Source organism: Triticum urartu, chromosome 3 (genome assembly GCF_003073215.2).
Source record: "Triticum urartu cultivar G1812 chromosome 3, Tu2.1, whole genome shotgun sequence".
In the NCBI taxonomy this organism is placed as follows: domain Eukaryota; kingdom Viridiplantae; phylum Streptophyta; class Magnoliopsida; order Poales; family Poaceae; genus Triticum; species Triticum urartu.
The window spans coordinates 119,157,957-119,169,140 of NC_053024.1; the positions used below are offsets into that span (position 1 = coordinate 119,157,957).

Genomic DNA, 11,184 nt, shown 5'->3' on the forward strand with positions numbered 1-11,184 from the left:
ATGACCGTGGCTGAAAATGACCTTCATCTTTTGCCCATCGTTCTGAAGGCTCTGACCGAGCTAAGTTTTCTGGAAGTGTAACATGATGGAGTTTCAAGATTTTTTGTGTCATCCATGCCATTGGTGCTCGGTCCAACGGCCCAGATCAATCGAATGCAGCGTCACTGGTGCACGGCACGGTGCAGCGCGCGGAATATTCAGGCTGTACTTGCACCAACCCAGCTTGCTGTGCGCCTATATATAGAGGGCAAAGAGCACGGCTCGTATCACTGGACTCGGAGAGCTCTCGCGCCTACTCGATCGAACCTTCTTGCCCTGCTTTCTCCTCTGTTTCCTCGAGACCAAGGAAGAAGAAGAAGCCGGCCATGGTGGTCCTTGCCAAGGGCGAGCTGGAGCAGATAGCGCTGCCGGCGGCGCAGCCGCCGCTGGCCCACGTGCGGGCGGTCGACCTGTCCGCCGCGCCGGGGCCCGGGCGCGCGGCCGCGGCGCGTGCGCTGGTGACCGCGTGCGAGGAGCAGGGCTTCTTCAAGGTGACCGGCCACGGGGTGCCGCCGGAGCTCGTGCGCGCCGTGGAGGCGGCCGCGGCGGAGTTCTTCGCGCTGCCGCAGGCCGACAAGGAGGCCGCCGCGGGGCGGCCGCTCGGGTACGGCAGCAAGCGCATCGGCGTCTCCGGCGACCTCGGGTGGATCGAGTACCTCATGCTGGGCGTGACCCCCGCCGGCGCGCTGCCCGCCGCCTCCTTCGCGTCCTGGACATTGCCGTGCGCTGCCGACGCCGTCGCGGCGTCGCTGTCCGAGCCCCCCTGCCCCTTACGGTGAGTTCGTCCGTTCGCCGCCCATGCACGCTGGTCGTTTACATTCGCGCTCCGCGTTTGCACCGGCAGGCGGCACCGCCTCCCGCCGCTGACGAACACATGCACATGCCACGCCACGTTTCTTTCCCGCCCTCTCATGATCTGCTCAGCTCAAAATGCGTGCTCGAACCGTCCAATCACTGTCAGTTGTTGGAGAGCATTACCTGAACTCCTAAAGCGTACCAAAGGTGAATCTTAGCTAGCAACACTAGTCAATTTAGCGTCAATGACCTTAACACGAAGCTGTAGGATTTTTTTTTGGTGGAATAGTTTTGTAGTTCCTGAAATTCCTGAAAAGCAAAATTTTGAAAATACAAGAAGGAGGATTTCCGTGGATAAGATTGGCCTTTCGTGGCCGCGTGGAGCTTCACTATTTATCGCGGCCGACGTACGGAGGCGGCGAATCTTTACCGTTTGACTCACGTGCGGCGGCGACGTAACGGTCGGCCCGTTCCTTTCGATCACTCTCTACTTGCCGTGCTGCCCCGTTCGCACGTGTCGGCGTCGCCGCGCACCCGTGTCGACGCGCCGCCCGTCCGTCCAGCTACGTACGCACGCACGCACGCTGCCTTTCCGCCGCTCCGGTTCCGGTGACGTGCTGCCGTTTACACTCCACACTGCCGCTGCCGCTGCCGCGCCCCATCCCTATCCGCATCTCTTTTGACATCATCCATTAATCGGAGTCGCAGAAAAATGGTATATGGAGTGACATTTTGATGGTCCATTTTTTGTTGTCAGGGATCTTCTGGAGGAGTACGCGGCGGCGGTGCGGCGGATGGCGTGCGGCGTGCTGGAGCTGATGGCGGAGGGGCTGGGGGTCGCGCCGGCGGACGCGCTGTCGCGGCTGGTGTCGGACGCTGAGAGCGACAGCATGCTCCGGGTGAACCACTACCCGCCGCGGCCGGAGCTGCAGGGCCGCCTCCTGACGGGGTTCGGCGAGCACACGGACCCGCAGATCATCTCCGTGCTCCGCTCCAACGGCACCTCCGGGCTGGAGATCTGCGCGCGCGACGGCTCCTGGGCCGCCGTCCCGCCCGACCCCGACGCCTTCTTCGTCAACGTCGCCGACGCCCTGCAGGTACGCACACGCCCCGCTCTGCTCTGCTACCTACACTACACGGCAGGAGTACTTTTTTCATAGGGACGGACGTACGTGGTACGGTGCATGCAATGCGACGCTGCTACTGTTGCACGTCACTTTTACTGTGTGCGTGTCAAAGTCGATCGGATCTCCGGGCGGGCAAATCAGATCGAGTCAATGATGACCAGTGCCCGGTCTCGGGCCTTCTCCCGAGTGTCCACATCAAATAAGCGCAGCGGCAGCAGTGCAGCACGAGGCTACATATATAGTGCTGCGGTACTGTATATACGTGCATGCGTACAGTTACACCCAGCGCGCGATCGTGCACAGGGCCCGCCCCCTTGTGCCGTGCACGTGAAAACACTGGCACGACGCATGCTAATAATGCATGCATGCATGCATGCATGCATGCATGAGTTAATGAGAGCAAGTTTTCCCTCGCTGTGCTCCTGCTGAATTTATTTGAGACTAGTTTCAGTTTCAGGTGCAACGCATCGTATTAATTGGGTCGGTCCTGGGGACGTGCAGGTGTTGACGAACGGGAGGTTCAGGAGCGTGAGGCACAGGGTGGTGGTGAGCAGCGAGAGGCCGAGGGTGTCCATGATCTTCTTCGGCGGCCCGCCGATGGGCGAGAGGCTGGCGCCGCTGCGACAGCTGCTAGGGGACGGCGGCCGGAGCCGGTACCGGGACTTCACCTGGAAGGAGTACAAGAGCAGCACCCACAAGGGCAGGCTCGCGGCCGACCGCCTCTGCAGCTTCGAGAACTAGCTAGCGATCGACCAGCTGTCTGACAGACTAGCTTCCGTGCGTTACGTATATATACTGCAGGCTATATACTTATGTGTTTTTTCTTTCTTTTGAGAAGAGCCTTATACTGCAGGCTATATACTTGTGTGTGTGTGTGTGATGCATGCATGGTCATGGTCCTAGTTAACTACTCCCTCCGTTGTTAAATATTTGTTTTTTTAGAGATTTCAAATGAACTACCACATACAGATGTAGCTCAGATGTTGTTTTAGAGATTTCAACAAGTGACTACATACGCAGCTAAAGGAAAAGCTACTAGAAAAGCCGGTGTGTCTAGCTCTTATCTAGATGAGAAGTAACAATATTTCCGATAATTCATCCTGGAGCCCGGGCTCAGCTGCTCCCGGTCAGAAAAAAAATTCAAAAAAAATACTAGAAAAATTCAAAAAAATCCAATTTTTTTGTGTGGTAGATAATTTGATGCATGAGGCCCGCTTCAAATTTCAATTCATTTAAATATCTGAGTAGGTCTCGGCAAAAAAGACAAATCAGGTCAAAACAGCTCATGAACAGTAAACTTTTTTACAGACCCCGATTTTGTCTTTTTTGCACAGACTTGCTCAAATGTCCAAACGAGTTGAATTTTTCAGCGAACCTCACGCATCTAATTATCTATCACACACAAAAAATTTGGAATTTTTTGAACTTTTTTTTTATTTGTTTTGATTTTTTCCGTGAGCAGGGGTGCAGCTGAGCCCGGGTGCAGATTCGCCGCATTCCAATATTTCATTTAACTCCTACACCGCTGGATTTTACGTGGAGATTCATGAATTTCTTTCTTTCGTTTGTTAATCAAATAATGTAGGAGTTAGATGAGACTTTGCTAATCCTCATCTAGATGAGAGTTAGCAAATCCGTAGAAAAGTAGATGCAGAAAAGAACAGAAGTTGGAGCACTTAATCGGAGCAACTAGACGAAACTGGTGCTCTAACTCCGTGAGCGCAAGCATCGGTTATGAAAAGTTTATCAGGCCACCAAAAATAAACGATGTCAGCACTATTACTATATATGCAAAAGTTATCAAAAAAAAAATCACATTACTTATAAACGGCACATCAAAATTGTAATATGTTTTCATTGTTGTGTTCCTCGTCATGAAACCTTTAAAACTAAATCTCACATGAACATGTTTCGAGAATACTTCTGAAAATGAACTTACGGTGACGAAAAACAAATTCATGATATAAATTTGCTTTTCCCTCACAATCCAATAACTTGACCAATTTTACGACCGGAGTTCTCAAATCAAGTTCTTTCAAGTAGAAAATCGCTAACACATTGGTAAAGGCATTTTTATACATTTTTAGCTAGAGTTGATACATCTAAAAAATAGTTTGTAACACAAACTTGCATTTGTCACACTCCTTCCGTTCTGAAATATAAGTATTTTTAGAGATTTCAAATATGGACTTCATACAGAGCAAAATGAGTGAATCTATACTTTAAATTACATATGTAGACATCCGCATGTAGTCCATATTAAAATCTCTAGATAGACTTATATTTAGGAATAGAGGGAGTACTAAATCGCTTTTGAGAAACTACTATATGCAATAAAAATTGCACGGTGGCTATTTAATGATATGGAAGGAACTATATTCAAGGAACTTCCTTTTTACCGCCTAACATGTGTTAGGCTTATCGGTTTGTGATGGAAAGTATGTTTGTACCATAAACTTGTTTGTTATAACACAAAAGTTCTTTTTTCCTAAATTTAGTCCATGCCCCCCCCCCCCCCCCCCCCGCGCGCTATTGTGAAGGTGAATTTTAGTGCCCATTTTACACAGCTGCAACCAACTATATACTAAAAACCTTGTTTTTAATGAAAACAATTCTTAAGTTACCATGTGAGGTCCATTTTCGAAGATCTTGTCACAAGGAACATAACGGTGGATGCTCAATTCGAAAGTTTTGAAATTTCGTAGTATCTTCCATGTGACTGATGCCATCTACTCTCTCCGTTTCCAAATATAAGTCTTTCTAGAGATTCCAACAAGTGACTACATACGGAGCAAAATGAGTGAATCTACACTTTAAAATATGTCTACATACATCTGTATGTTATAGCCCATTTGAAATGTCTAAAAAGACTTATATTTAGGAACGGAGGGAGTATTTTTTTTATATAGTATTATACTGATTTTGCTCCTCATCCTCCGTGAGAAGATGTGATGTCGGTGCGTGTGTCGAAAAAGTGAAAGTGCACACAAGTTCTTTAGCATTTGAGTTTTTGTTTTTGTTTTGCGGGATCAATCCTGAAACTTGACATGTCGTTAACAAACACTAGTACGTGCACCACAAGCACCATGCTAGATTAGTAGATTGATCACATCTTGCGTTGTGTGTGTGTCCAACGAACAAACATATAATTCCCAACAAAAGAGGACCAATAAATCGAATAGGAATGTCATACGTGATCCACTAAAAATAGATAAACAGACTATATTCTCACAAAAATAAATTGGGTATATGATATTAGTAAAATAATGAATTAGTAAATCTTTCAAGGGCGGTTTCAAAGTTGTACATCACAGCAAAAAAAAGTTCTGCAAAAAATATTAGACATAAGACAAGGAAATTGGGACAATTTGACATTGAACATGGCCCCAGTACAAAAACATCAGTGAGACAAGTGTCCCCTTGAAAAGAACCCACGCGGACAGTGCATGCTTCGCCCAAAGGTTGTTCCAGCGACGTTGAGATAGGAGAAAGGGGTAAGAGAGGTACCTGAAGGGGTCGGTCAGGGGGAGCGACTAGAGAGGTGGATAGGGCTTGTTATGTTTGGTTTAGGTTCAATAGACAAATTTGTTGTCCTTGTTCAGACGGTTCCAGATTTATTTTCGGGCCGATGTCAACATTTTCAGTCAAAAAAAATGTAGGTCAAATTATGGGCAACCAAATGGTTAGACGAATACTCACTTCGTCCGGAATTACTTGCCGCGGAAATGGATGTATCTAATAGTTTTAGATACATCCAGTTCCGCGACAAGTAATTCCGAACGGAGGGAATATTTGATAGGGTAAACTTTGGCTTAAACCAACCATATCCATGGTATTCTTACAAATGCTGTTGAATGTAGTACTACTGTTGGGAACGCAGTATTTCAAAAATTTGCCTACGATCATGCAAGATCTATCTAGGAGAAGCATAGCAACGGGCGGGAAGAGTGAGTCCATGTACCCTCGTAGACCGAAAGCAGAAGCGTTAAATAACACGGTTGATGTAGTCGAACGTCTTCGCGATCCAACCGATCAAGTACCGAACGCACGAAACCTCCGCGATCTGCACACGTTCAGCTCGGTGGCGTCCGTCGTACTCTTGATCCAGCTGAGGCCGAGGGTGAGTTTCGTCAGCACTACGGCGTGTTGACGGTAATGATGAAGTTACCGACGCAGGGCTTCGCCTAAGCACTACGACAATATGACCGATGTGTAAAACTGTGAAGGGGGGCACCGCACATGGCTAAAGATCAACTTGTGTGTCTATGGGGTGCCCCCTCCCCCATATATAAAGGAGGGGAGGAGAAGGAGGGCCGGCCTCAAGGGGCGAGCCCAAAAGGGGGATTCCTACTCCTAGTAGGAGTAGGTTTCCCCCTTTCCTAGTCCAAGTAGGAGAAGAAGGAAGGAGAGGGAGAGGGAGAAGGAAAGAGGGGGGGCGCCGCCCCCTCCTAGTCCAATTCGGACCAGCCCATGGGGGGTGCGCTGCCTCCCCTTGTGGCCCTTCTCTCCTTTCCACTAAAGCCTAATAAGGCCCAATACTTTCCCCAGTGAATTCCGGTAACTCCCCGATTCTCCGAAAATATCCGAATCACTCGAAACTTTTTCGATGTCCGAATATAGCCTTCCAATATATGAATCTTTATCTCTCGATCATTTCGAGACTCCTCGTCATGTCCGTGATCTCATCCGGGACTCCGAACAAACTTCGGTCATCAAATCACATAACTCATAATACAAATCGTCATCAAACGTTAAGCGTGCGGACCCTACGGGTTCGAGAACTATGTAGACATGACCGAGACACATCTCCGGTCAATAACCAATAGCGGAACCTGGATGCCCATATTGGTTCCTACATATTCTACAAAGATCTTTATCGGTCAAACTGCATAACAACATACGTTGTTCCCTTTGTCATCGTTATGTTACTTGCCCAAGATTCGATCGTCGGTATCATCATACCTAGTTCAATCTCGTCACCGGCAAGTCTCTTTACTAGTTCTGTAATGCATCACCCCGTGACTAACTCATTAGTCACATTGCTTGCAAGGCTCATAGTGATGTGCATTATCGAGAGGGCCCAGAGATACCTCTCCGATACACGGAGTGACAAATCCTAATCTCGATCTATGCCAACTCAACAAACACCATCGGAGACACCTGTAGAGCATCTTTATAATCACCCAGTTATGTTGTGACGTTTGATAGCACATTAAGTGTTCCTCCGATATTCGGGAGTTGCATAATCTCATAGTCATAGGAACAGGTATAAGTCATGAAGAAAGAATAGCAATAAACTAAAGGATCATAGTGCTAAGCTAACAGATGGGTATTGTCCATCACATCATTCTCTAATGATGTGATCTCGTTCATCAAATGACAACACATGTCTATGGTTAGTAAACTTAACCATCTTTGATTAACGAGCTAGTCAAGTAGAGGCTTACTAGGGACACTCTGTTTTGTCTATGTATTCACACATGTACTAAGTTTTCGGTTAATACAATTCTAGCATGAATAATAAACATTTATCATGATATAAGGAAATGTAAATAACAACTTTATTATTGGCTCTAGGGCATATTTTCTTCAGTCTCCCACTTGCACTAGAATCAATAATCTAGTTCACATCGTCATGTGATTTAACACCAATAGTTCACATCACCATGTGACTAATACCCAAAGGGTTTTGCTAGAGTCAATAATCTAGTTCACATCGCTATGTGATTAACACGCAAAGAGTACTAAGGTGTGATCATGTTTTGCTTGTGAGAGAAGCTTAGTCAATGGATCTGTCATATTCAGATCCGTATGTATTTTGCAAATTTCTGTGTCTACAATACTCTGCACGGAGCTACTATAGCTAATTGCTCCCACTTTCAATATGTATCCATATTGAGACTCAGAGTCATCCAGATCGGCGTCAAAACTTGCATCAACATAACTCTTTATGACGAACTTTTTGTCACCTCCATAACCGAGGAACATATCCTTATTCCACTAAGGATAATTTTGACCGATGTCCAGTGATCCACTCCTGGATCACTATTGCATCCTCTTGCCAAACTCTTGGTGAGGTACACAATAGGTCTGGTACACAACATATCATACTTTACAAAACCTATGGCTTAGGCATAGGGAATGACTTTTCATTCTCTTTCTATTTTCTGCCGTGGTCGGGTTTTGAGTCTTTACTCAACTTCATGCTACCTCTTGAGCACTTGCGTTGGTTTTCCCTTGAAGAGGAAAGGGTGGTGCAGCAAAGTAGCGTAAGTATTTTCCTCAGTTTTTGAGAACCAAGGTATCAATCCAGTAGGAGGCCACGCACGAGTCCCTTGTACCTACACAAACAAATAAATCCTCGCAACCAATGCGATAAGGGGTTGTCAATCCCTACACGGTCACTTACGAGAGTGAGATCTGATAGATATGATAAGCTAATATTTTTGGTATTTTTATGATAAAGATGCAAAGTAAAATAAAAGGCAATAAAAATAACTAAGTATTGGAAGATTAATATGATGGAAGATAGACCCGGGGCCATAGGTTTTACTAGTGGCTTCTCTCAAGAGCATATCTATTCACGGCGGGTAAACAAATTACTGTTGAGCAATTGACAGAATTGAGCATAATTATGAGAATATCTAGGTATGATCATGTATATAGGCATCACGTCCGAGACAAGTAGACCGACTCCTGCCTGCATCTACTACTATTACTCCACACATCGACCGCTATCCAGCATGCATCTAGAGTATTAAATTCAAGAGAACAGAGTAACGCTTTAAGCAAGATGACATGATGTAGAGGGATAAACTTATGCAATATGAAATAAACCCCATCTTGTTATCCTCGATGGCAACAATAAAATACGTGCCTTGCTGCCCCTACTGTCACTGGGAAAGGACACCGCAAGATTGAACCCAAATCTAAGCACTTCTCCCATTGCAAGAAAGATCAATCTAGTAGGCCAAACCAAACTGATAATTCGAAGAGACTTGCAAAGATAACCAATCATACATAAAAGAATTCAGAGAAGATTCAAATATTGTTCATAGATAAACTTGATCATAAACCCACAATTCATCGGTCTCAACAAACACACCGCAAAAGAAGATTACATTGAATAGATCTCCACAAGAGAGGGGGAGAACTTTGTATTGAGATCCAAAAAGAGAGAAGAAGCCATCTAGCTAATAACTATGGACCCGTAGGTCTGAGGTAAACTACTCACACTTCATCGGAAGAGCTATGGTTTTGATGTAGAACCCCTCCGTGATCGATGCCCCCTCCGGCGGAGCTCCGAAACAGGCCCCAAGATGGGATCTTGTTGGGGAACGTAGTAATTTCAAAAAATTTCCTACGCACACGCAAGATCATGGTGATGCATAGCAACGAGAGGGGAGAGTGTTGTCTACGTACCCTCGTAGACCGAAACGGAAGCGTTAACACAACGTAGAGGAAGTAGTCGTACGTCTTCCCGATCCGACCGATCCAAGCACTGTTACTCCGGCACCTCCGAGTTCTTAGCACACGTACAGCTCGATGACGCTCCCCGGGCTCTGATCCCGCAAAGCTTCGGGGATGAGTTCCGTCAGCACGACGGCGTGGTGACGATGATGATGTTCTACCGACGCAGGGCTTCGCCTAAGCACTACAACGATATGATCGAGGTGGAATATGGTGGCAGGGGGCACCGCACACGGCTAAGGAACGATCACGAGGATCAACTTGTGTGTCCTAGGGTGCCCCCCGCCTCCGTATATAAAGGATCCAAGGGAGGGTGCGGCCGGCCCTAGAGGAGGCGCGCAGGAGGAGTCCTACTCCTACCGGGAGTAGGACTCCCCTCCCGTTCCTTGTCCAAATAGGAGAGAGGGAAGGAGAGAAGGAAAGGGGGGGGGGGCGCCCCTCCCTCCTTGTCCAATTCGGACTAAGGGGAGAGGGGGTGCGCGGCCTGCCCTGGCAGCCCCTTCCTCTTCTCCACTTTAGGCCCATGAGGCCCATTAACCTCCCGGGGGGTTCCGGTAACCCCCCGGTGCTCCGGTTTTATCCGAAACTTCCCCGGAACGCTTCTGGTGTCCGAATATAGTCGTCCAATATATCAATATTTATGTCTCGACCATTTCGAGACTCCTCGTCATGTCCGTGATCACATCCGAGACTCCGAACAAACTTCGGTACATCAAAAATGCATAAACTCATAATAACTGTCATCGTAACTTTAAGCGTGCGGACCCTACGGTTCGAGAACAATGTAGACATGACCGAGACACGTCTCCGGTCAATAACCAATAGCGGGACCTGGATGCCCATATTGGCTCCTACATATTCTACGAAGATCTTTATCGGTCAGACCGCATAACAACATACGTTGTTCCCTTTGTCATCGGTATGTTACTTGCCCGAGATTCGATCGTCGGTATCCAATACATAGTTTAATCTCGTTACCGGCAAGTCTCTTTACTCGTTCCGTAATACATCATCTCACAACTAACATATTAGTTGTAATGCTTGCAAGGCTTATGTGATGTGCATTACCGAGAGGGCCCAGAGATACCTCTCCGATAATCGAAGTGACAAATCCTAATCTCGAAATACGCCAACCCAACATGTACCTTTGGAGACACCTGTAGAGCTCCTTTATAATCACCCAGTTACGGACGTTTGGTAGTACCCAAAGTGTTCCTCCGGTAAACGGGAGTTGCATAATCTCATAGTTATAGGAACATGTATAAGTCATGAAGAAAGCAATAGCAACATACTAAACGATCGGGTGCTAAGCTAATGGAATGGGTCATGTCAATCAGATCATTCAACTAATGATGTGACCTCGTTAATCAAATAACAACTCTTTGTTCATGGTTAGGAAACATAACCATCTTTGATTAACGAGCTAGTCAAGTAGAGGCATACTAGTGACACTCTGTTTGTCTATGTATTCACACATGTATTATGTTTCCGGTTAATACAATTCTAGCATGAATAATAAACATTTATCATGATATAAGGAAATAAATAATAACTTTATTATTGCCTCTAGGGCATATTTCCTTCAGTCTCCCACTTGCACTAGAGTCAATAATCTAGATTACACAGTAATGATTCTAACACCCATGGAGCCTTGGTGCTGATCATGTTTTGCTCGTGGAAGAGGCTTAGTCAACGGGTCTGCAACATTCAGATCCGTATGTATCTTGCAAATCTCTATGTCTCCCACCTGGAC

The 11,184-nt window shown here is 46.5% G+C and overlaps 1 protein-coding gene across 2 annotated transcripts; it reads left to right on the forward strand.

Annotated features, from left to right (window-relative positions):
- Positions 1–256: 256 nt before the first annotated feature.
- On the forward strand, positions 257–2,935 carry LOC125543229 (gibberellin 2-beta-dioxygenase 3-like). 2 transcript variants are annotated; one of them, XM_048706496.1, is made up of 3 exons: positions 257–814; positions 1,592–1,931; positions 2,463–2,935. In XM_048706496.1, exons 1-3 carry the CDS (start codon positions 366–368, stop codon positions 2,700–2,702), a joined length of 1,029 nt encoding a protein of 342 aa, XP_048562453.1. In that variant the 5' UTR covers positions 257–365; the 3' UTR covers positions 2,703–2,935. The 2 variants fall into 2 exon arrangements, with proteins under 2 accessions (XP_048562453.1, XP_048562454.1); XM_048706497.1 differs by having other exon boundaries at positions 2,413–2,605.
- The last annotated feature ends 8,249 nt before the right edge of the window (positions 2,936–11,184 follow it).